The following is a 24621-nucleotide window of genomic DNA, read 5'->3' as shown; positions in this document are numbered from 1 at the left end:
GATTGTGCTGCTGCCCAGTTTCGCTGCGTCTCCCTGTGGGGTTGGCACGTTTTTTGCTTCTAATTACCACAAACACTTAACCAGAGCGACCAGAACTAAAGCTTAAATTCTGCAGAAACGATCCCTTCAGGCAGTTTCCACAATCTATTCAAGGATGTGCCTTTTTAACACTGAAAGATGAAAGTTAAAGCGGTTGTAAACCCAAAATTTCATCTTTGCATATCATTTTGTAGTTTTTTTTTAACAATGAATTGCCATGAGTCATTTTTTCTGTACCTGCCTCCTGTCCCTGTTATCGATATTTTCTTGAGTCATTACGTATACCCCGCATGCGCCGTGTCATCCTTCATTCCGGCCAGCTGAGACCTGGCCGGAAAGATTCAGTGTCCATGTCGGGGCTGCGTCATTTCCTGCTTTAGACGTCAGCCCCGACATCCTGCTATACTACATGCACAAGAGCGTCATGGTTACCATGTGACCTGTACGTCACATGGTACAGGAGAGCCAGACGGCAGACAGACAGCCAGTTTTAAGTCCGTGGAATGTGTCTGAGGAATGTGCTTACACAGCGTGCTCCCGGAGGTATTGTCACTCCTTTCTGAAGCACGCTGTGATTTATTTTCTATACGGTTTCCATAGTAACCGAAACAAGGCTTGGAATGTCTCTTTACTAGTGCGCATGCGTGGATTATCGAGAGAGGACGTTCTGTGGGCGGAAATACAAAGCAGATTTAGATGCAAAAGACCACAGTGAAGATGGCGCTGGCGAATGTACTGAAATAAGGTTTGGATTATTAAGAACATATGCTGTAAGCTAACATATTTATATATACACAAAGTGGTCATTCGATTCATACTTAATTTGCCTTTCAGAATATTATGAATATAGTATTGATGTGTGTGGGTTTACAACCGCTTTAATGACAGAAACCTGAGCAGGTTACACAAGTGTTTTGGATTTAACCTGCTGCCATGTGAACTCTGACTTCTCCTCCAAGGGTGCAGCAAAGACGAGTCCCGGCTTAAAGGGGCACTCCACCCAACAGCGAGGGATGCCTGCCACAACCCTGACACTGCAAGGTTCTGGGTGTTCCCACTATATAACAGACTAAGTGGGACCCCTATACTGGCTGTGCTGGGAAATCGCACACAGTCCTTGAGACAGATAAAAATAAGAAACAAGTTATTTAACCGCTTCTAGACTGTATACTGCAAATATATAAGGCGGCTCTCCTGGCAGGATCACGTACCTGTACAGGATCCTGTACTTCCGGGTATGGGGCGGATCCTGCACTTTTGGTTTCTGGGGGCGGATCCTGCACTTTTGGGTTCTGGGGGCGATCCTGCACTTTTGGGTTCTGGGGGCGATCCTGCACTTCCGGGTCTGGGGGCGATCCTGCACTTCCGGGTCTGGGGGGCGATCCTGCACTTTTGGGTTCTGGGGGCGGATCCTGCACTTTGTGGTTTCTGGGGGCGATCCTGCAATTTTGGGTTCTGGGGCCGATCCTGCACTTCCGGGTCGGGGGCGATCCTGTACTTTTGGGTTCTGGGGGCGATTCTGCACTTTGGGTTCTTGGGGCTGATCCTGCACTTTTGGGTTCTTGGGGCTGATCCTGCACTTTTGGGTTCTGGGGGCGATCCTGCACTTTTGGGTTCTGGAGGCGATCCTGCACTTTTGGGTTCTGTGGGCGATCCTGTACTTTTGGGTTCTGGGGGCGATTCTGCACTTTTGGGTTCTTGGGGCTGATCCTGCACTTTTGGGTTCTTGGGGCTGATCCTGCACTTTTGGGTTCTGGGGGCGATCCTGCACTTTTGGGTTCTGGAGGGCGATCCTGCACTTTTGGGTTTCTAGGAGGCGATCCTGCACTTTTGGGTTCTGGGGGCGATCCTGCAATTTTGGGTTCTGGGGGGCGATCCTTGCATTTTTGGGTCTGGGGGCGATCTGCACTTTTGGGGTCTGGGGGGCGATCCTGCACTTTTGGGGATGGGGGCGACCTGCACATTTTGGGGTCTGGGGGCGATCCCTGCTACTTTTGGGGCTGGGGCGATCCCCCTTGCCCACTTCCGGGTCTGGGGGCGATCTTGCACTTTTGGGGTCTGGGGGCGATCCTGCACTTTTGGGGTTTTTGGGGCGATCCTGCACTTCCGGGTCTGGGGGCGATCCCTGCACTTTTGGGTCTGGGGCGGACCTCACTTTTGGGTTCTGGGGGCGATCCTGCACTTTGGGTTCTGGGGCGATCCTGCACTTCGGGTCTGGGGGCGATCCTGCACTTTTGGGTTATGGGGCGGATCCTGCACTTTGGGGTTCTGGGGGCGATCCTGCAATTTTGGGTTCTGGGCCGATCCTGCCACTTCCGGGTCCGGGGGCGATCCTGCACTTTTGGGTTCTGGGGGCGATTCTGCACTTTTGGGTTTCTTGGGGGCTGATCCTGCACTTTTGGGTTCTGGGGGCGATTCTGCACTTTTGGGTTCTTGGGGCTGATCCTGCACTTTTGGGTTCTGGGGGCGATCCTGCACTTTTGGGTTTCTGGAGGCGATCCTGCACTTTTGGGTTCTGGAGGCGATCCTGCACTTTTGGTGTTCTGGGGGCGATCCTGCAATTTTGGGTTATGGGGGCGATCCTGCAATTTTGGGTTCTGGGGGCGATCTTGCACTTTGGGTTTCTGGGGGCGATCCTGCACTTTTGGGTTCTGGGGGCGATCTGCACTTTTGGGTTCTGGGGGCGATCCTGCACTTTGGGGTTCTGGGGGCGATCCTGCACTTTGGGTTCTGGGGGCGATCTTGCACTTTTGGGTTCTGGGGGCGATCCTTCACTTTTGGGTTCTGGGGGCGATCTTTGCAATTTTGGGGCTGGGGGGTGATCCTTCACTTTTGAGTTTGGGGGCGATCTTGCACTTTTGAGTTCTGGGGGCGATCTTGCACTTTTGGTTCTTGGGGCGATCTTGCACTTTTGGGTTCTTGGGGCGATCCTGCACTTTTGGGTTCTGGGGGCGATCTTGCACTTTTGGGGCGATCTTGCACTTTTGGGGCGATCTTGCACTTTTGGGTTCTGGGGCGATCTTGCACTTTTGGGTTCTGGGGGCGATCTTGCACTTTTGGGGTTCTGGGGGCGATCCTGCACTTTTGGGTTCTGGGGGCGATCTTTCACTTTTGGGGCAATCTTGCACTTTTGGGGCGATCTTGCACTTTTGGGGTTCTCGGGGCGATCTTTGCACTTTTGGGTTCTGGGGGCGATCCTAACACAACATTTCCTGGATTCAGTGCTGAGAGTTCTCTGCTCAAGCCGACAGCTGCAAAAACAAACAAATGGGCAGCCTGCCAAGTTTATCACAACGTCACTCAAGCGGAGATAAAAATAAACATTGTAACATTTAGATCTTTTAGAGATCAAAGGAATGAACTTCGGTTTGTAAATGGGCTACTTTCACACTGAAAGTGCCCGGCGTTGGTGGTAAAGCGCCACTAGTTTTAGCGTTGTTTTTAGCAATGCTTTTGGGGCGCTTTTAACCCCCGCTAGTGATCGAAGAAGGGTTAAAAGTGCCTGTGTTACGGCACTGTCGAAGCGCTTTGGCAGCGCTGCCCATTCATTTCATCCACCCCAAAGATGCTGCTTGCAGGACTTTTCAGAATGCCCCACAAGCGCACGGCACCCGGTGTGTTAAACTGTCACACTGAAATGAATTGGGGAGGCGGTTTTCAGGCAGAGGAAGCTATTTAATGCCTGAAAATCCGCCTCAGTGTGAAAGTAGCCCTGGGCTACGTTTTCCACTTGTGCGACTTGTCATGCGTCTTGGGACTGCAAAGTCACATGACAAGTCGCACCTCATGATTTCCGATGAGTACCATTCATATCTGTGCGACTTCCCTGCCCTACTTTGGTCCCGAAGTGTCCGCCATAATGTCGCAGTCACGAAAAAAATCGCTGATCGCCGCCATTAGTAGTAAAAAAAAAAAAAAATTAATAAAAATGCAATAAAACTATCCCCTATTTTGTAAACGCTATCAATTTTGCGCAAACCAACCGATAAACGCTTATTGCGATTTTTTTTTTTTTTTTTTTTTTACCAAAAATAGGTAGAAGAATACGTATCGGCCTAAACTGAGGAAAAAAATCGTTTTTTTTTTTTAATATTTTTGGGGGATATTTATTATAGCAACAAGTAAAAAATATTGAATTTTTTTCAAAATTGTCGCTCTATTTTTGTTTATAGCGCAAAAAATAAAAACCGCAGAGGTGATCAAATACCACCAAAAGAAATCTCTATTTGTGAGGAAAAATGGACGCTAATTTTGTTTGGGAGCCACGTCGCACGACCGCGCAATTGTCAGTTAAATCGACGCAGTGCCGAATCGCAAAAAGGGGCAAGGTCCTTTAGCTGCATTTTGTTCCGGGTCTTAAGTGGTTAATGAATGTTAAAAAAAAAAACGAAGCCATAAAGTTAGCCCAAATTTTTTTTTTTTTGTATAATGTGAAAGATGATGTTACGCTGCGAGAATCGTGATCTTTATTCTAAGCAAAAAAAAAAAATTGTGATTCTCATTTTAGCCAGTGCAGCTCTAGGGTCCGGCGTATCGCCAACCATCTGTTTTCAACGGATTTTGACGGAATCGGATGCCAGGCTGGTGCTTGGACCAAAAATTGCTTAGACCAGTGCAGTATATATATATATATACATACACACACACACACACGCATATATATATATATATATTATTATTATTATTATTATACAGGATTTATATAGCGCCAACAGTTTGTGCAGCGCTTTACATCAGGGAAGACAGTACAGTCACAATACAATTCAATGCAGGAGGGATCAGAGGGATCATATATATATATGTGTGTAATTAGCAGAGACCCTAGAGAATAAAATAGCGGTTGTTGGAATATTTTATGTCACGCAGTATTTGCGTAGCGGTCTTTCAAATGCAATATTTTTGGAAAAAAATACACTTTTAATTTAATAATAATAAAAAAATAAAACGAAACGGTAAAGTTAGCCCAATTTTTTGGTTTTGTAAACGTGTAGATGATTATCCGGCTGCCTGAAAAACCAATCAATATACGCTTATTGGGATATTTATTTATTTTTTACCCAAAATATGTAGCAGAAATATATATTGGCCTAAATTTATGAAGATTTTTTTTTTTTTTTTGGATTTGTTTTATGGGCCAGTTCAGACCATAGAAATGCAGTCCGGATACGTTTTGGGTGCTTTTTTTAATGTGCACTCCCGATCCGTTCCAGATGCGTTTTTGCATTTGCGTTTTTTTTTATGCGTTCCGGTGTGTTTTTGGTGAGTTTTTGATGCATTCTAGGCGCTCTTTTTTTTCTTTTTTTTTTTTTTTCTTCACTATACAGGCATACCCCGCTTTAAGTACACTCACTTTACATACACTCGCGAGTAAGCACATACCCGCAAGTGTATGTAAAGTGCCTTACAAGTACTGTACAGACATTTTGCAGCCGCAGTAGAAGGAGCTGAAGCTCCGAGAGCATAGCCCGCCCTGTTCCAGTGTGCCCCTGACACCCCCACCACAGCCCCTAAGACCTCAACTACAGCTCGTGAGAACGCCATTACAGACCCTGACCCCCCCCCCCCCCCCCCACTACACCCTAGAAGTGAAAAAAGGAATTGTTTCACTTTAAGTACATTTTCGTTTTACATACATGCTCTGGTCCCATTGTGTACTTAAAAGTGGGGTATGCCTGTACTAGGGGTCCAGTGCATTTTTTTTTATGCCCTTTTGATGTGCTCCAATGCGTTTTTGATGTGTTTTACTGCGTTTCCGTACAGCCCAGTTCAGGAAAAATACAGCGTGTTCTACTTTTTTCTCTGGAACTGAAAAGCCCCGAAACTGACTGCACTGGTGTGCCATTGGAAACCATCTAACCTACTTTCCATGCGTTTTTAATGCAGAACAAAAACGCACTGGACTGCATGTGGTGTGAACTGGTCCTACATAAGCAGGTGTGTTCCCGTGCATTCCAGTGCGTTTTTTTTTTTCACGGTTAAAGGTTCGATTTATTGAGAAAAGAGCAAATAAAGTACAAAAAGAAAAAAAAACACAATAACTGCCATTTGTTATTGTGTTATTTTTTTTTTTGTTCCAGTGCGTTTTTGATGTTTTTTTACAGCATTCCAGTGGAGGTCCTACTTTATTTTTATTTTTTTTCTGGAACTGCAAGCACTGGTGCCATTAAAAACCATAGAACCTACTTTCCATGCGTTTTTGATGCAGAAAAAAAACACACTGGACTGCATGTGGTGTGAAATGGTCCTATAGCAAAAAGTAAGAAAACATTTTTTTTTTTTCAAAATTGTCGCTATTTTTTTGTTTATAACGCAAAAAATTAAACCCGCAGAGGTGATCAAATACCACCAATAGAAAGCTCTATTTGTGGGGGGGGGGGACATTTTATTTGGGAACAGCGTTGCACGATCGCGCAATTGTCTGTCAGTTAAAATAATGCAGTGCTGTATCCCAAAAAATGGCCTGGTCATGGTTACATAGTATGTGTCCATCAAGTCCAACCTAAAATGAAGGGGGGTGAACCTTACGGAGGTGAAGTGGTTAACCACTTAAGGACCGGACCAATATGCTGCTAAATGACCCAAGGGGTTTTTACAATTCGGCACTGCGTCGGTTTAACTGACAATTGCGCGGTCGTGCGACGTGGCTCCCAAACAAAATTGGCGTCCTTTTTTCCCCACAAATAGAGCTTTCTTTTGGTGGTATTTGATCACCTCTGCGGTTTTTATTTTTTGCGCTATAAACAAAAATAGAGCGACAATTTTGAAAAAAATGCAATATTTTTTTGCTATAATAAATATCCCCCAAAAACATATATAAATTATTTTTTTCCTCAGTTTAGGCCGATACGTATTCTTCTACCTATTTTTGGTAAAAAAAAATCGCAATAAGCGTTTATCGATTGGTTTGCGCAAAATTTATAGCGTTTACAAAATAGGGGATAGTTTTATTATTTTTTTTTTTTTTTTTTTACTACTAATGGCGGCGATCAGCGATTTTTTTTCGTGACTGCGACATTATGGCGGACACTTCGAACAATTTTGACACATTTTTGGGACCATTGTCATTTTCACAGCAAAAAAGGCATTTAAATTGCATTGTTTATTGTGAAAATGACAGTTGCAGTTTGGGAGTTAACCACAGGGGGCGCTGTAGGAGTTAGGGTTCACCTAGTGTGTGTTTACAACTGTAGGGGGGTGTGGCTGTAGGACTGACGTCATCGATCGAGTCTCCCTATACAAGGGATCACTCGATCGATGCACCTGCCACAGTGAAGCACGGGGAAGAAACGAATAGCCGCGCCCTGGTCCCGGATCGCTCCCCGCGGGAATCCGACCGCCGCATGTAGCGGGGGGGGGGGGGGGGTCCCGATCGGACCCACGTCTAGGCAGGGACATACAGGTACGCCATTCGTATGTGCCATTCTGCCGACGTACATATACATGCGGCGGTCCGGAAGTGGTTAAAGCCCAAAACATTAACTCTATGTTGGCCTATGTGCCCATGCACACCTGGGCGTTTTTTTAGTGTAATGAGCTTTGGAGTTTATTGCCTTTTTCTGAACGCCTGAAATTTGCGTTCAAAGTGCCGTTTTTTGGCGGGGAAAAAACGCTCAAAAATGCAAAACGCAGAAAAAGCTCAAAAACGCTTAAAAAACGCCGGTGCCAGCGTTGTTTGCGTTTTTTAATCCATTAAAAAAAAAAAAAAAAGCTACACTGAAAAACGCTGATTAAAGCTATTGCAAAAACGCTAAAAAACGTTGAAAGGCTCCCTGCAAAGCTACTGGCGGTTTTTTTTTTATAGCTTTTATTGGCTTCAGTGTGCATGGAGCCTTATAGCGCAAAAACTACAATTGTAATTTTCACAGTAAACAATGCATTTTAAATGCGTTTTTTGCTGTGAAAATTACAATGGCCCCAAAAATGTGTAAAAATTGTCCGAACTGTCCGCCATAATGTCGCAGTCACAAAAAAAATCGCTGATCGCCGCCATTAGTAGTAAAAAAAAAAATGTATAAAAATGCAATAAAACTATCCCCTATTTTGTAAATGCTATAAATTTTGCGCAAACCAACCGATAAACGCTTATTGCGATTTTTTTTTTTACCAAAAATAGGTAGAAGAATACGTATCGGCCTAAAGTGAGGGAAAAAAAAAATTTATACATTTTTTGGGGGATATTTATTACAGCAAAAAGTAAAAAATATTGTTTTTTTTTTCAAAATTGTCGCTCTATTTTTGTTTATAGCGCAAAAAATAAAAACCCCAGAGGTGATCAAATACCACCAAAAGAAAGCTCTATTTGTGGGGGAAAAGGGCATCAATTTTGTTTAGGTGCCACGTCGCACGACCGCGCAATTGTCAGTTAAAACTACGCAGTGCCAGTGCCGGTCATTGAGCAGCCAATTCTTCCGGGGCTGAAGTGGTTATAGCGTCGCCTATGGAGATTTTTAAATACCGTAGTTTGATGCCATTCCGCGAGCGTGCGCAATTTTAGAGCGTGACATGTTTTTGGTATCTCATTTAGTTAACCCTTTTTAAGTCGGATCTAGAAGGATGTAGAGTGGTGTATGGAATACTCTTTCTCTATGTATAAGATGTCTGGTTCTGTGTTCTCCAGGTGTCGGCGGTGGATCTGCTGGTTCCGGGGATCGGGGAGCTGTTCGGGGGAAGTCTGAGAGAGGAGAGACTTCCCGTACTGGAGTCACGTCTTGACAGGTAACTGAGCTTTAGAATGCTGGGGGATGATGTATTTTTTTAGTGTTAATGAGCTTTGGAGTTTATTGGCTTTGCCAGGAAGGGAGTGGGGATGAGTCATAAGAGGGCCAATGAGAGCTGCAGAGCTGGAGGTGTGTAAATCCAGGAATTGAACAGGCAGCAGCTTCAGCTACCCGGCCTCCTGTGATTTTATCACCATTCTTCCTGTAGGTACAAGTTCCTGTGACACCCAAGGTGTAGATTTCCTCTCCACTTCCTGTTCCGATGCTAATCATCTTCCCAGGAAGTCGGTGTAAATAAAGGCGAACATTTTTTTTCATTTATACCTAGGGTTGCACCGATACCGGTATTGGTGCCGATACTAAGCAATTGCGCGGGTATCGTTACTCATGCAAATGCACCGATACCCAAAACGGATACTTTCAGGCTCGGTTCTTTCAGCTGTCAGCGGGATTGCCCTACTGACAGCTGAAATTTAAATTAGTTGTTAAAGCGGACCTTCAGTCATTTTTTTTTTTTTTTCAACTTTCCATCTATTAAATCTTCTGCCCTTGTTTTAACTTTGGATAATAAGGCTTAATTTCCATGGACGTTTTTACAGCCACTTTTCTGAGCTTTTTTTGCAGCTTAACCAGTTAACAACCGCCCTATAGACGATATACGTCTACAAGGCGGTTGCTTAAAGGGGAGTTCCACCCACAATTTCACTTTTTAAATATAAATACCCCTGTAATACACAAGCTTAATGTATTCTAGTAAAGTTAGTCTGTAAACTAAGGTCCGTTTTGTTAGGTTGTTAGAGCATTTAGATAGTTTATAATCTAGAAATAGACCGTGGCCATCTTAAGTGTGGGCATCATGAAGCCAGACTGTATGACTTCCTGGATTTCAGCTTTGCATATCTCGCACATGCTCAGTGCTGCACAAGCAATGTAATAGGTTTCAGTCAGGTTTCAGTCAGGTTTGCAAGGACTACTGGGAAACATGATGCCTATCCCAGAAACCCTTGCAAATAGCCTAGGCAAATAAGGAGGAGGAAGTAATGAAGGATTACAAAATAAAGGTATTTACAAGCAACAAATTAAATAAAAATTGTCCATGCTGAACACTATGAGATTAGAGCATGCAGCACAGACAAACATAAAAAAAATGGGTGGAACTCCACTTTAACTCTGGGAGGACGTCCATGGACGTCCTCCCAGAATCGCGCTGCCGCGCGCCATCTCGGGCGCGCACACGGGAATGTCCGTGACCGCCGGGTCCTCCGGACCAGGCGGATCACGGATCACTGTAAATAGCCGCTGATATCGGCAGTTTACCACTTGATCGCTCCGTCCAATGACGGAGCGATCACTTGTAAACAAACCGGCGTCATGTGATGACGCCGGTTCCTCCCTCCCCTCTCTGTACCGAATGGTACAGTGTGAGAGGAGAGGAGAGGGAAGGGAGCGGATGCAGCAGCAGCAGCAGCTGCTGTGGGCTGGATCTGTGACAAATGCAGTCACAGATCCAGCCATCCATCCCTGCTCAGCCATCCCTGCCCCAAACTAATACTACTCTACTGTGCAATACCCCACACTACTGTGCAATACCCCACACTACTGTGCAATACCCCACACTACTGTGCAATACCCCACACTACTGTGCAATACCCCACACTACTGTGCAATACCCCACACTACTGTGCAATACCCCACACTACTGTGCAATACCCCACACTACTCTGCAATACCCCACACTACTCTGCAATACCCCACACTACTCTGCAATACACCAAAGTACTGTGCAATACACCAAAGTACTGTGCAATACACCAAAGTACTGTGCAATACACCAAAGTACTGTGCAATACACCAAAGTACTGTGCAATACACCACAATACTCTGCAATACACCACAATACTCTGCAATACCCCACAATACTCTGCAATACCCCACAATACTCTGCAATACCCCACAATACTCTGCAATACCCCACACTACCCTGCAACGTCGCCTATGGGGATTTTCACGGATTCCACGAGCGTGTGCAATTTTGAAGGGTGACATGTTGGGTATCTATTTACTCGGCGTAACTTCATCTTTCACATTTATGCAAAAGAATGAAGAAAAAATACTAAATTTGCTAAATTTTATAACAGAAACAAAGAAAAATTCTTTTTTTTTTTTTTTTACAGAATTTTCAGTCTTTTTTCTCTTTTAGCGCAAAAAATAAAAAACGCAACAGTGATTAAATACCACCAAAAGAAAGCTCTATTTGTGTGAAAAAAAGGACGAAAATTTCATTTGGGTACAATGTTGTATGACCGAGTAATTGTCATTCAAATTGTGAGAGCACCGAAAGCTGAAAATTGGTCTGGTTATTAAGGGGGTTTACGCGCCCAGTGGTCAAGTGGTTAAAAACGTCTCTCCATGTTAGTCTATGGCCTCATGCCCACCATGACATTTTTGAGCTGTAGATGGCTGAGCCGTTTTTAAGCTGCAAAAAAAAAACAGGACCAGTGCGTTCTGAAGCTCCAGCCTTAGAGCTGTAAAAACGCCAGACGTTAAACGCTCAAAAACGCTAAAAACTGCTACCGCAGCGTTTTTGAGCTCCAGCTAAAAAAAAAAAAACATGGACAGGCGTTTTTAAGCTGTAAAAAAGGCTAAAAAAAAGTGGCTGTAAAAACGTCCATGGAAATGAAGCCTAAAACTTTTTTTTCTGCCAGTAAATGCCTTATACAGCCCACTTCCTGTTTCTTGTCTGGCAAAAATCATAGGTTTATGACATCATGCACAGCTCTCTCTCTCTCGCTCTCGCAAGAGTTTGACAGGAAGGGAGTGGGGATGAGTCATAAGAGGGCCAATGAGAGCTGCAGAGCTGGAGGTGTGCCTCTGTAAATCCAGGAAGTGAACAGGCAGCAGCTTCAGCTGCCCACAGTTAAAATGGCTGCAGCCAGACTCAGCGGAGGGAGATTTCTGCAATATTTGGCAAGTACAGAATCATAGTGTATATATAAAATAATATGCAACGTGTTTGGAGGGAAGCTTCAGAATGACAAAGATGTTTTTATTACAAATTATGTCAGCAGACTGCAGTTCCTCTTTAACCACTTGCCTACCGGGCACTTTCACCCCCCTTCCTTGCCCAGGCCATTTTTCAGCTTTCAGCGCTATGACACTCTGAATGACAATTGTGCGGTCGTGCTACACTTTACCCAAACACATTTTTTTATCATTTTCTTCACACAAATAGAGATTTCTTTTGATGGTCTTTAATCACTGCTGTTTTTTTTTACTTGGTTACAAAATTTACTGACAGAAACTAAGTAATTTTTCACCTTCGCTGATGTGCTCTGATGAGACGGCACTGATAGGCTGAACTGGTGGGCATTGATGAGGTGGCACTTATGGACACCGATTAGGTGGAAGTGATGAGGATGAACTAATATACTGCACTAATGGGCACTGATAGGTGGCACTAATGGGCACTGATAGGTGGCACTAATGGGCACTGATAGGTGGCACTAATGGGCACTGGTGGGCGGCACTGGTGGGCGGCACTGATGGGCGGCACTGGTGGGCACTGATGGGCGGCACTGGTGGGCACTGATGGGCGACACTGATTAGGCATTGATCTACAGCAGTGATTGGCATCACTGATAGGCAGCACTGACTGTCATCGCTAATGGGCACTTGTAGGCAGTGGTGGGCACTGATTGGTGACACTAAATTGCTATACAGTAATCGGGGCACTGATCGGTGCCCTGATTGCATTCCTTGTTGTCCCCCTGTGAGGAGATGCTGCTGATCGGCTCTCCCCACCACGCACTCGGTCAGTGTGAGGCGAGGAGAGCCGATTACCGGTGACTTGTCCTAAATGTTCCCCTATGGGGGAAGTTCCACAACCGACTGCGCAGTCTCCGGGCATGCGCAGTAACATTCTACGGGCAGGCTACGGAAATAGCCGAACAAAACAGCTGTTCGTCAGCTGTGGAACACGGAATCGGCAGCTAGCTGCTGAGACAGATAACCCGGCTTGTGGAGCGTACCATAAGTCAGCAGGGGAGGACGGAAAGCTTCACTGCACCACACCGTCAATTTCATAACATTTCCTCCAGACATGTATATTTATTACATCATTTAAATTGTGTTTCTCTGTAAAACGTCGGGTTTGAAACGGATCGTAGAGGGGGGGGGCTGTGTGCGGCTCTATGGGGCTGACAGAGCAGGAGGAGCTCACTGACTGACAATAGAGCGGCCCATCCAGGGCACCAGTCAGCGAGCACCCGGGCGGGGGAGGCTTCAGGGAGGGAGGAGGAGAAGATGACCATCGCCGAGCTTGTTCCACAACCGACTGCGCAGACTCCGGGCATGCGCAGTAGCAGGCTACGGAAATAGCCGAACGCAACAGCTGATCATCAGCTGTTGAGTGGAACAAATACCATAGGCGGAACCAGCTTGTTAAGTCACCGGCATCTCCGTGTTTACATGTGATCGGCTGTGATTGGACACGGCCAATCACACGGTTGAAGAGCCGTGGCCACAACTCTTTGCAGAGATTGTGTCACGCCGTGTCCTAGCCTGTCACTGCCAGAAGTTTCTTCACTTTTAATGCATAGGATACATTAAGGTGAAAAAACGCAAACTTTTACAACCGATGAATCATTTGGCTGTCAGTGGGGTTCCCCTGTTGAAAGCAGAAGTGTAAACGGCAATTGGAGCTGTCAAAAAAAAAAAGCAAAAAAAAAAAAACAACCAGGTAATGTTTATCAACATTGTTCAGCAGCTGAAACAGAAAGATAAAAAGAAACATTGTTTCTTTTTGTATCTTTCTGTTTCTTCGTCTACAAATCTGCAGTTTAAAGCAACCTGTCAAGTAAAAAAAATATATATATTTTTGTTGTTGTTTTTTTTTCATTCCCCCCCCCCCCCCTCTGTTTAACCCCTAATTTACTCAAATCGGCCTTAAAGCGGTTTTAAACTGTCTCCCATCACTTTAGCATATATATAATATATATATATATATATATATATATATATATATATATATATATATATACATACACATACATACATACATACATACATACATACATACATACATACATACATACATACATACATACATACATACATATATACATATATATATATATATATATATATATATATATATATATATATATATATATATATATATATATACATTAAAAGCACTATTGATCGCTGTCCTCAGATGTCACCTTACTTGCTCGGTTTGCTGGTAATCCATCCCGTTATCTCTAATGACGTCACCGGCGCATGCGCATCTCTCCCGCGTTTCACGGCATGCTCTTTGTGCTATCGGTGACTGTCATATCCGCTTTCAGCGGCACGGCGCTCCAATACGGCAAGACTACATGCTCAGCGTCTGGAACCAGAAGGCGGCTTGGCTGAGAAAGGGATGGTTCCGAGCACCCTCAAGCAAGGCATAATAAAACCCCTCCTAAAGAAACCCAACCTCGACCCTAAAGACCCAAACCATCGCAGACCGGTAACAAGCCTGAACACCATCTCCAAGATCATGGAGAAAGCAGTAGTACAACAGCTTCAGCCCCATCTTGACGACCACAAACTACTAGATGCCCTATAATCAGGTTTTCGCCCAGGCCACGGCACAGAAACGGCTCTCCTCAAGATATGGGATGACGCTCTCGAAGCAGCAGATGACGGAGAATCCTGTCTCCTAGTGCTGCTGGACCTTAGTGCAGCCTTCGACATGGTAGACCACAACATATTGCTCACGCGACTCAAGGAAGTAGCAGGAGTCTCTGACGCGGCCCTACCGTGGTTCGCATCTTTCCTAGAAAATCGCACTCAGACCGTGAAACTTGGAGATTTCACATCAGAAACACGGACCATTACATGCGGAGTCCCGCAAGGATCGCCCCTCTCACCCGTACTCTTCAACATCTACATCCGCCCGCTCCTCAAAATCATCAGCAAACAGGACCTGCGCTACCACTCCTATGCTGACGACACGCAGTTGTACCTTCGAATCACCAACAAAAAAGACCAATTTCATGAACTAGGAAAATGTCTTGCACTGATTGACAATTGGATGACGGAAAGCTCCCTCAAACTCAACGGATCCAAAACAGAGCTACTCACCCTTCATGCACATAGGAAATCTATCTCCAGGACCACATGGACACCACCCACCATCCTCGGACAAACCATCGCGCCAAGCAATAAAGTCAAAAGTCTCGGAGTCATCTTTGACGCAGACATGACGATGGATGCACAAATAGAATCAGTCGTCAGCGGTTCTCATCATCTGCTCCGCATGCTACGTAGACTCCTCCCCTTCATCCCGGAAGAGGACACAGCAGTAGTGGTGGGAACAATCATCAACTCACGACTCGACTACGCAAATTCCCTCTACTTAGGACTACCGAAATACCAGATTTCACGTCTACAAGTCGTCCAGAACACGGCAGCCAGACTGGTAACAGGTAAAAAGCCGTGGGAACCAGTCTCCCCGGCCTTAAGGTCCCTCCACTGGCTGTCCGTACAGGACCGGGTGACATTCAAGACGCTCTGCCTCACCCACAAATGTATACAGGGGAACGCTCCTCAATATTTAAGCAAGAAAATAAAACCCTACGTCACCAAGCGCGTGCTCCGATCAAGCAACCAAAACCTTCTCCAAATCCCTAAATCTCGCTACAAATCTAAGGGAGAATGTAGATTTTCGGTCCAAGGACCACGGCTCAGGAATGCTCTACCCACTACCATCCGCTTGGAAGAAAACCATTGGGTTTTTAGGAAAAAGCTAAAGACTCACCTCTTCTGAAAGACCTGCACAACTCTGGATGCCAAGCGCCTTGAGGCGATTAAGTTCGCATTTGTTGCGCTATATAAGTTTCTCACTCACTCACTCGGAAACGATCGCACATGCGCGAGATTTAAGCAAAGGGCAGAAGTATTTTCTACTACAGACATGGAGAACAACAGTTAATATGGTGCTGGCTTACCACAAGAGAAACTAAATAAACATCTTCAATTACAGTTAGGAACATGAGATTGCGGCTAATAGAGCTTTCTTTTGGTAGTATTTGATTACCTGTGCTTCTTTTTTTTTTTTTTTATGCACTATAAACAAAAAAAGAGCAACAATTTTGAAAAAAGCTAAATTTTTTTTACTTTCTGCTAAAATAACGAAAACATTTAATAAAAACAAATGTATTTTGTTTATTGCACAAAAGTTAGTGTCTACAAATTAGGGGAAAGATTTATTGCATTTTATATATATATATATATATATATATATATATATATATATATATATATATATACTAGTAATGGCGGTAACTAGTGATGTTTAGCAGGATTGTGGCGGACAGATCGGACACTTTTGACACTTTTTTTTTCGGATCTGTGACATTATTATCAAAACTAAAAATATGCACTGTCACTGTATAAATGACACTGGCGGTGAAATGGTTGACGATAAAGGGGTTAAGTGTTCCCTAGGGAGGTGTTTCTAACTGTCAGGGGGATGGACTAACTGGGAGTAGAGAGAGATCGCTATTCCTGATCTCTGTGTACTTTACTTTTAGAACCGGGATCTGCTTTGTTTACATAGGCAGATCCCCATTCTGCCTCTGTGAGGAGCAATCGCAAGTGGCCGCGTTGGGGGTTAGGGTTTTCAGGGATTGGAATCGGCACCTCCGGCGGAGCGCGCGCCCGCAGTGTCTCGAGCACGAAACAACGTACGGGAAAGTTACAAAGTAGGTGCAAGGAGGCATGTCACGTCAACACCTGTCAAGCGCCCTCTGTTAAGCGATCAGCCGCAGATCGCTGTTTAGCGGGCTAATGCTACCCTCGGCTCACAGGTCAAATGACGAATCTTCCCCCCATAAATTACACATCCTTATTGCTCTGATTCCAGACACACATTTTCTCATAAAGTGTCCCTGGAAGTGTGCACAGGGCCCGTCAGCTGCTCCCCTAATGGAATCCTCCTGCATGGCGCACACAGCGCATGTGACGCTCATCAGCTGCCTCTGATTTGGGAATATTAAATGAATGGAAGCCGAGATAAATATAGCACAGTCTTCCTGCAGATGGGAGGATCCGTCCAGCCAGATGTATGCCGAGGATCCGGATGTGTCCGTCTGCTACGGGGATTGTTCACACTTGTGCTATTTAACCACTTAAGCCCCGGACCATTTTGCAGCTAAATGCCCAGGCCAGGTTTTGCGATTCGGCACTGCGTTGCTTTAACAGACAATTGCGCGGTCGTGCGACGTGGCTCCCAAACAAAATTGGCGTAATTTTTTCCCCACAAATAGAGCTTTCTTTTGGTGGTATTTGATCACCTCTGCGGTTTTTATTTTTTGCGCTATAAACAAAAATAGAGCGACAATTTTGAAAAAAATGCAATATTTTTTACTTTTTGCTATAATAAATATCCCCCCAAAACATATATAAAAAAAAATGTTTCCCTCAGTTTAGGCCGATACGTATTCTTCTACCTATTTTTGGTAAAAAAAAAATCGCAATAAGCGTTTATCGATTGGTTTGCGCAAAATTTATAGCGTTTACAAAATAGGGCATAGTTTTATTGCATTTTTATTAATTTATTTTTTTTACTACTAATGGCGGCGATCAGCGATTTTTTCCGTGACTGCGACATTATGGCGGACACTTCGGACAATTTTGACACATTTTTGGGACCATTGTCATTTTCACAGCAAAAAATGCATTTAAATTGCATTGTTTATTGTGAAAATGACAGTTGCAGTTTGGGAGTTAACCACAGGGGGCGCTGTAGGAGTTAGGGTTCACCTAGTGTGTGTTTACAATTGTAGGGGGGTGTGGCTGTAGGACTGACGTCATCGATCGAGTCTCCCTTATATAAAGGATCACTCGATCGATACGCCGCCACAGTGAAGCACGGGGAAGCCGTGTTTACATACGACTCTCCCCGTTCTTCAGCTTCGGGGAGCGATCGCGATGGAGCGGCTATAAACGAATAGCCGTGCCGTTGTCCCGGGTCGCTCCCCGCGGGAATCCGACCGCCGCACGCAGCGGAGGGGGTCACCATCGGACCCCCCACCCGCTAGAAGGCAGGGACGTATATATACGCCCATCTGCCTGTCCGTGCCATTTTGCGGACATATATAGTCGTGCGGCGGGCGTTAAGGGGTTAAAGGGAACCTGTTGTATTTATATAAAAATAAAAATGATTTACCGTATATACTCGAGTATAAGCCGAGTTTTTCAGCACATTTTTTTGTGCTGAAAATGCCCCCCTTGGCTTATACTTGAGTCTCCTTTTTGTCCCTAATCTACCGGACTTTGGGGACCAGGTGCCGGCCGTAGGTCCCCTGGACCCCAAACACAGCAATCATGTAGCCCCACTCTTCCTCTACCAGTGTGAAAAGTTTGTTGTCCGGGGAACCTACGGCCGGGGAGCACCGATTTTTCAAAGCCAGGCACCCCTTCCATAGACTCCCATGTTAAACGGTCATTTTTCCTGTGACTTTGGGGACCCGGTGCCGGCCGTAGGTCCCCTGGACCCTAAACGTGGCACACATGTAGCCCCTCTCTTCCTCTACAAGTGTGCAAAGTTTGTTGTCTGGGGGACCTACAGCCGGGGGACAACGATTTTTTTCAAAACCGGGCACCTCTTCTATAGACTCCCATGTTAAACGTCAGTCTAGTCATGGGCACAGTGAGGCATGGGCACAGTGAGCCATGCACATGGACACAATGAGGCATGGGCACAGTGAGCCATGCACATGGACACAGTGAGGCATGCAGATGGACCCCCTAGGCTTATACTCGAGTCAATAAGGTTTCCCAGGTTTTTTTGGTAAGATTTGAAGGTGCCTTGGCTTATATTCGGGTTGACTTTGGGGACCCGGTGCCGGCCGTAGGTCCCCTGCACCCTAAACGTGGCACACATGTAGCCCCTCTCTTCCTCTACAAGTGTGCAAAGTTTGTTGTCTGGGGGACCTACAGCCAGGGGACAACGATTTTTTTCAAAACCGGGCACCTCTTCCATAGACTCCTATGTTAAACGTCAGTCTAGTCATGGGCACAGTGAGGCATGCACATGGGCACAGAGGCATGGACACAGTGAGGCATGCACATGGGCACAGAGAGGCATGGACACAGAGAGCCATGCACATGGGCACAGAGAGGCATGGACACAGTGAGCCATGTACATGAACACAGTGAGGCATGGACACAGTGAGCCATGTACATGAACACAGTGAGGCATGGACACAGTGAGCCATGCACACAGTGGGGCATGGACACAGTGAGGCATGCACATGGGCACAGTGAGGCATGGACACAGTGAGCCATGCACATGGACACAGTGAGGCATGGGCACAGTGAGGCATGCACATGGACACAAAGCATGGGCACAGTGAGGCATGGGCACAGTGAGCCATGCACATGGACACAGTGAGGCATGCACATGGACCCCCTAGGCTTATTCTCGAGTCAATAAGGTTTCCCAGTTTTTTGTGGTAAGATTTGAAGGTGCCTTGGCTTATATTCGCGTATATACGGTGTATATATAAAATAAAGATTATTAATGGACACTGTCATTGAACAGGCCGTGGGAGTTCTCTGGTCCTGGCTCATAGGCCAGCGAGTGAATTCATCCTGCTAAATGTATAGTGTGCCAATATGGCGGCTGTGAGATGGGCATGTCGTCTCGCGAGAAAAAGCATGTGTCTGCCCACGAGCAACTGTTTTTTTGCAGACCTTTGAGTTTCCTGCAGTATGATTTAAAGCGGAACACCAGGCAAACAGTTAACCACCAAGGATGAGCTCAGGTGTGTTTGCCACTCCATGTGCCCGCACCCGCGCCCACCAGGAAGCTGACACTGTGCAGCAGTAAGACATTTCCTGATCCCCGGCTGCACAGATTGGTAAATGTCTCGCTGCCTGTGATTGGCGCAGTGTCAGCTTCCTGGCGGATGCGGCACGTGGAGTTCATCCTTATTAACCACTTGCCAACAGGGCACTTTTCCCCCCTTGCTGCCCAGGCCAATTTTCAGCTTTCAGCTCTGAACACACAAATCCCCACTCTGACAAGAGAGGAGAGACAGATCGTCTGTTCCTAGTAATCAGCTATATCTCTCCTCCTCCAGTCAGTAACATCCTCCCCCCCACACAGTTAGAAACACACACTGAGGGAACAAATTAAGCCCCTTGATCACCCCCTAATGTTAACCCCTTCTGCCAGTGACATTTACACCGTAATCGGTAAGTTTTTATAGCACTGATCGCTGTATAAATGTCAATGGTCCCAAAAATGTGTCAAAAGTAACCGATGTGTCCGCCGCACTGTTGCAGTCCCGCTAAAAATCTCAGATTGTCGCCATTACTATTAAAAAAAATAAAAAAAAATAAAAATGCCATAAATCCCCTATTTTGTAGACACTATGGCCCAGATTCTCAAAAGAGATACGACGGCGCATCTCCAGATACGTCGTCGTATCTCTGCCTAGCGCCGTAGTATCTATGGGACTGATTCTTAGAATCAGTTACACATAGATATCCCTTAGATCCGACGGCCGACGCAGTAAAGTTACGACGTTTACGTTAGGCTTTTCCCGGCGTAAAGTTGCCCCTGGGTATATGAGGCGCAGTATGGCTGCCGTTCCCGCGTCGAAAATTAAAAAAATTACGTCGTTTGCGTAAGTCGTCCCTGAATGGGGCTGGACGTAATTTACGTCCACGTCAAAACCAATGACGTCCTTGCGACATCATTTAGAGCAATGCACGCCGTGAAATTTTAGGGATGGCGCATGCGCAGTTCGTTCGGCGCGGGGAAGCGCTTCATTTAAATGAAACGCGCCCCCTACCCGCCGAATTTGAATTCCACCGGGTGATTTATGCTACGCCGCCGCAACTTTACAGGCAAGTGCTTTGTGAATAAAGCACTTGCCTGAAAAATTTGCGGCGGCGTAACGTAAATCGGATACGTAACGTAAAGCACTTGCCTGTAAAGTTGCGGCGGCGTAGCATAAATCACCCGGTGGAATTCAAATTCGGCGGGTAGGGGGCGCGGTTCATTTAAATGAAGCGCTTCCCCGCCCCGAACGAACTGCGCATGCACCATCCCTAAAATTTCACGGCGTGCATTGCTCTAAATGATGTCGCAAGGACGTCATTGGTTTTGACGTGGACGTAAATTACGTCCAGCACCATTCACAGACGACTTACGCAAACAACGTAAATTTATAAATTTTCGACGTGTGAACGACGGCCATACTTAACATTGGCTGCGTCTCATAGACCCAGGGGCAACTTTATGCCGGGAAAAGCCTAACGTGAACTTCGCAACTTTACTGCGTCGGCCGCGCGTATGTTCGTGAATTCGCGTATCTAGCCAATTTGCATACTCGACAGGAAAATCGACGGAAGCGCCACCTAGCGGGCAAAAAAAAAATTGCATTTAAGATCCGACGGTGTAAGAGACTTACACCTGTCGGATCTAAGGGATATCTATGCGTAACTGATTCTAAGAATCGGTCGCATAGATACGACGGCCCAGATTTACGCCCATCTACGTGAATCTTCCCCTATAACTTTCGCGCAAACCAATCTTTTTTTTATTTTTTAATTTTTTTTATGTAGGATACATATTGGCCTAAACTGGTGAAGATTTATTTTTTATTTTTTGGGATATTTATTATAGCAAAAAGGAAAAAAATATTGCTTTTTTTTCAAAATTGCTCTTTTTTTTGTTTACAGTGCAAAAAATAAGAACCACAGAGGTGATCAATTACCACCAAAAGAAAGCTCCATTTGTGTGAAAAAAAGGACGTCAATTTTGTTTGGGTGCCACGTCGCACGACCGCGCAACTGTCAGTTAAAGCGACGCAGTGCTAAAAATGGTCTGGTCATTAAAGTGGTTGTAAACCCTTACAGACCACTTTAACCTACATGTAAGCCTAGATTAACCACTTAAGCCCCGGACCATATTGCTGCCCAAAGACCCAAGGTGTTTTTACAGTTTGGGACTGCGTCGCTTTAACAGACAATTGCGCGGTCGTGCGACGTGGCTCCCAAACAAAATTGGCGTCCTTTTTTCCCCACAAATAGAGCTTTCTTTTGGTGGTATTTGATCACCTCTGCGGTTTTTATTTTTTGCGCTATAAACAAAAATAGAGCGACAATTTTGAAAAAAATTCAATATTTTTTACTTTTTGCTATAATAAATATCCCCAAAAAACATATATAAAAAATTTTTTTTTCCTCAGTTTAGGCCGATACGTATTCTTCTACCTATTTTTGGTAAAAAAAATCGCAATAAGCGTTTATCGATTGGTTTGCGCAAAATTTATAGCGTTTACAAAATAGGGGATAGTTTTATTGCATTTTTATAAAAAAAATTTTTTTTACTACTAATGGCGGCGATCAGCGATTTTTTTTCGTGACTGCGACATTATGGCGGACACTTCGGACAATTTTGACACATTTTTGGGATTTTTGTCATTTTCACAGCAAAAAATGCATTTAAATTGCATTGTTTATTGTGAAAATGACAGTTGCAGTTTGGGAGGTAACCACAGGGGGCGCTGTAGGAGTTAGGGTTCACCTAGTGTGTGTTTACAACAGTAGGGGGGTGTGGCTGTAGGAATGACGTCATCGATCGAGTCTCCCTATATAAGGGATCACTCGATCGATGCAGCGCCACAGTGAAGCACGGGGAAGCCGTGTTTACATACGGCTCTCCCCGTTCTTCAGCTCCGGGGAGCGATCGCGACGGAGCGGCTAGAAACAAATAGCCGCGCCGTCGTCCCGGATCGCTCCCCGAGGGGACTCGACCGCCGCAAGTCGCGGGGGGGGTCCCGATCGGACCCCCGACCCACGTCTAGGCAGGGACGTACAGGTACGCCAATGTGCCTGTACGTGCCATTCTGCCGACGTACATATACATGCGGCGGTCGGGAAGGGGCTAAGGCCCTGTACACACGATCGGACAAAACCGATGAAAACGGACTGGGCCCCATCGATCCGTTATCCTTCGGTCGAAAAATTTAGAACTTGCTTTAAAATTGAACGGATGGACGCCTAACCGATCGATCAAAACCGACGGTTAGTACGCAAAAGCATCGGTTCAAAACCAATGCATGCTCAGAATCAAGTCGACGCATGCTTGGAAGCATTGAACTTCATTTTTCTCAGCACGTCGTTGTGTTTTACGTCACCGTGTTCTGCCACGATCGGTTGTTGAACTGATGGTGTGTAGGCACATCAGACCATCAGTCAGCTTCATCGGTTAACCGATGAGAACGGTCCTAAGGCTTGCCTGTAGGTGCAACGAATATCTCCTAAACCTACACGGATAAGGAGATATTTTCCAAAAAACGGGCAGGCGCACTGGCACTAGCCATCTCCCCCGGAAGTCACTCCAGAGGAGGGGACCGAGGACCGCTGCGGGGGCTTTGATCTCAGGTAAGTAATCCATAATGAGATAGTATGCTTCGTCAGGACGCACTTTGGGATGATGGAAAAGAACAGGTCACATCTGACTGATGTGTTTTATCATAGATAGTGAGACCTGTTCTTTTCCATCATCCCCAAGTGTGTCCTGACGAAGCGAAATAGTGAAATGCGTTGACTCACAGGAGCTCACTGCTGTCCATTTGGTGTCAACCTTCTGTTTACATCATAGTTTTATGTTTTTTTTTTTAACTCTTTCTATACTTGATCTGTTTGTGAGCGATTTTGTTGTTAATAAAATATTTTTTTTTATTATACCCTCGTCCATCTTGCCTACAAAGTCCGACCCAGAGTCTTTGGGGCAAATCCACAAAAGCATTACGCCGGCGTATCTCTTGATACGCCGGCGTAATTTAAAATTTCCCGCGTCGTATCTTTGTTTTGTATCCACAAAACAAGATACGACGGCATCTGGGATCGATCCGACAGGCGTACGTCTTAGTACGCCGTCAGATCTTAGATGCAATTTTTCGGCGGCCGCTAGGTGGCGTTTCCGTCGAAATCCACGTGGAGTATGCAAATTAGCTATTTACAGCGATCTACGAACGTATGTCCGGCCTGCGCTTTTTTTTATGTCGTTTGCGTTCGGCTTTTTCCGGCGTATAGTTAAAGCTGCTGTTATGAGGCGTACTCGATGTTAAGTATGGCCGTCGTTCCCGCGTACAATTTTGAACTTTTTTACGTCGTTTGCGTAAGTCGTTCGCGTATAGGAATTTGCGTAGAATGACGTCACCGTCGTAAGCATTGGCTTGTTCCGGGTTAATTTCGAGCATGCGCACTGGGATACCCCCAGGGACGGCGCATGCGCAGTTAAAAAAAACTTTGTTTACGTCGGGTCACAACGTATTTACATAAAACACGCCCCCATCACATCCATTTGAATTCCGCGCCCTTACGCCGCCAGAGATACAATACGCCGCCGTAACTTACGGCGCAAATTCTTTGTGGATTAAAAATAAAATAAATAAGTTACGGCGGCGTAGTGTATCTTAGATACGCTGCGCCCGGCGGAAGATTACGCGCAGGTACGTGGATCTGCCCCTTTGACTCTTGATTTTTTTTCACAAACTTGATCCTATGCGGATGTGGCTTTAGGATGATTGTTCTATTTTTTGCAGATAGACAGATCAACCAATGGGTTTCTGGTACTTTTTTATTAATACAATTATTACGGTTATTTTCTTGTTTTTGATTTGATTTTTGATTTTTTTTTACAGGTTGGGACTGACAGACATGTACCAGTGGTAAGTGGAAATTACGTAACGCAACTAATATTTTTTTTAGCGAACACTACAAAGCACTATAGTGACCGATCGGAATCCCTTCACTTTTGTTCAATTTGCATGAACAATATTTGTAAATTATT

The 24621-nt window shown here is 45.3% G+C and overlaps 1 protein-coding gene across 3 annotated transcripts in view; it reads left to right on the top strand.

Moving 5' to 3' along the window:
- The window catches only part of NARS2 (asparaginyl-tRNA synthetase 2, mitochondrial), a 102172-nt gene that overhangs the window by 72982 nt on the left and 4569 nt on the right, over positions 1-24621 (top strand). For all 3 annotated transcript variants that reach the window (XR_005747325.1, XM_040339964.1, XM_040339965.1), the window contains 2 exons: positions 8657-8754; positions 24473-24499. Coding sequence is in view for 2 of the 3 variants with exons in the window: in XM_040339964.1 (XP_040195898.1) it covers positions 8657-8754; positions 24473-24499 (125 nt within the window). In the remaining variant the exon portion in view is untranslated. The remainder of the gene's footprint in view (positions 1-8656; positions 8755-24472; positions 24500-24621) is intronic.

Source organism: Rana temporaria, chromosome 2 (genome assembly GCF_905171775.1).
Source record: "Rana temporaria chromosome 2, aRanTem1.1, whole genome shotgun sequence".
NCBI lineage: Eukaryota > Metazoa > Chordata > Amphibia > Anura > Ranidae > Rana > Rana temporaria.
Note: the sequence above shows the minus strand (reverse complement) of the source record. Positions and strands in the feature narration are given on the sequence as shown.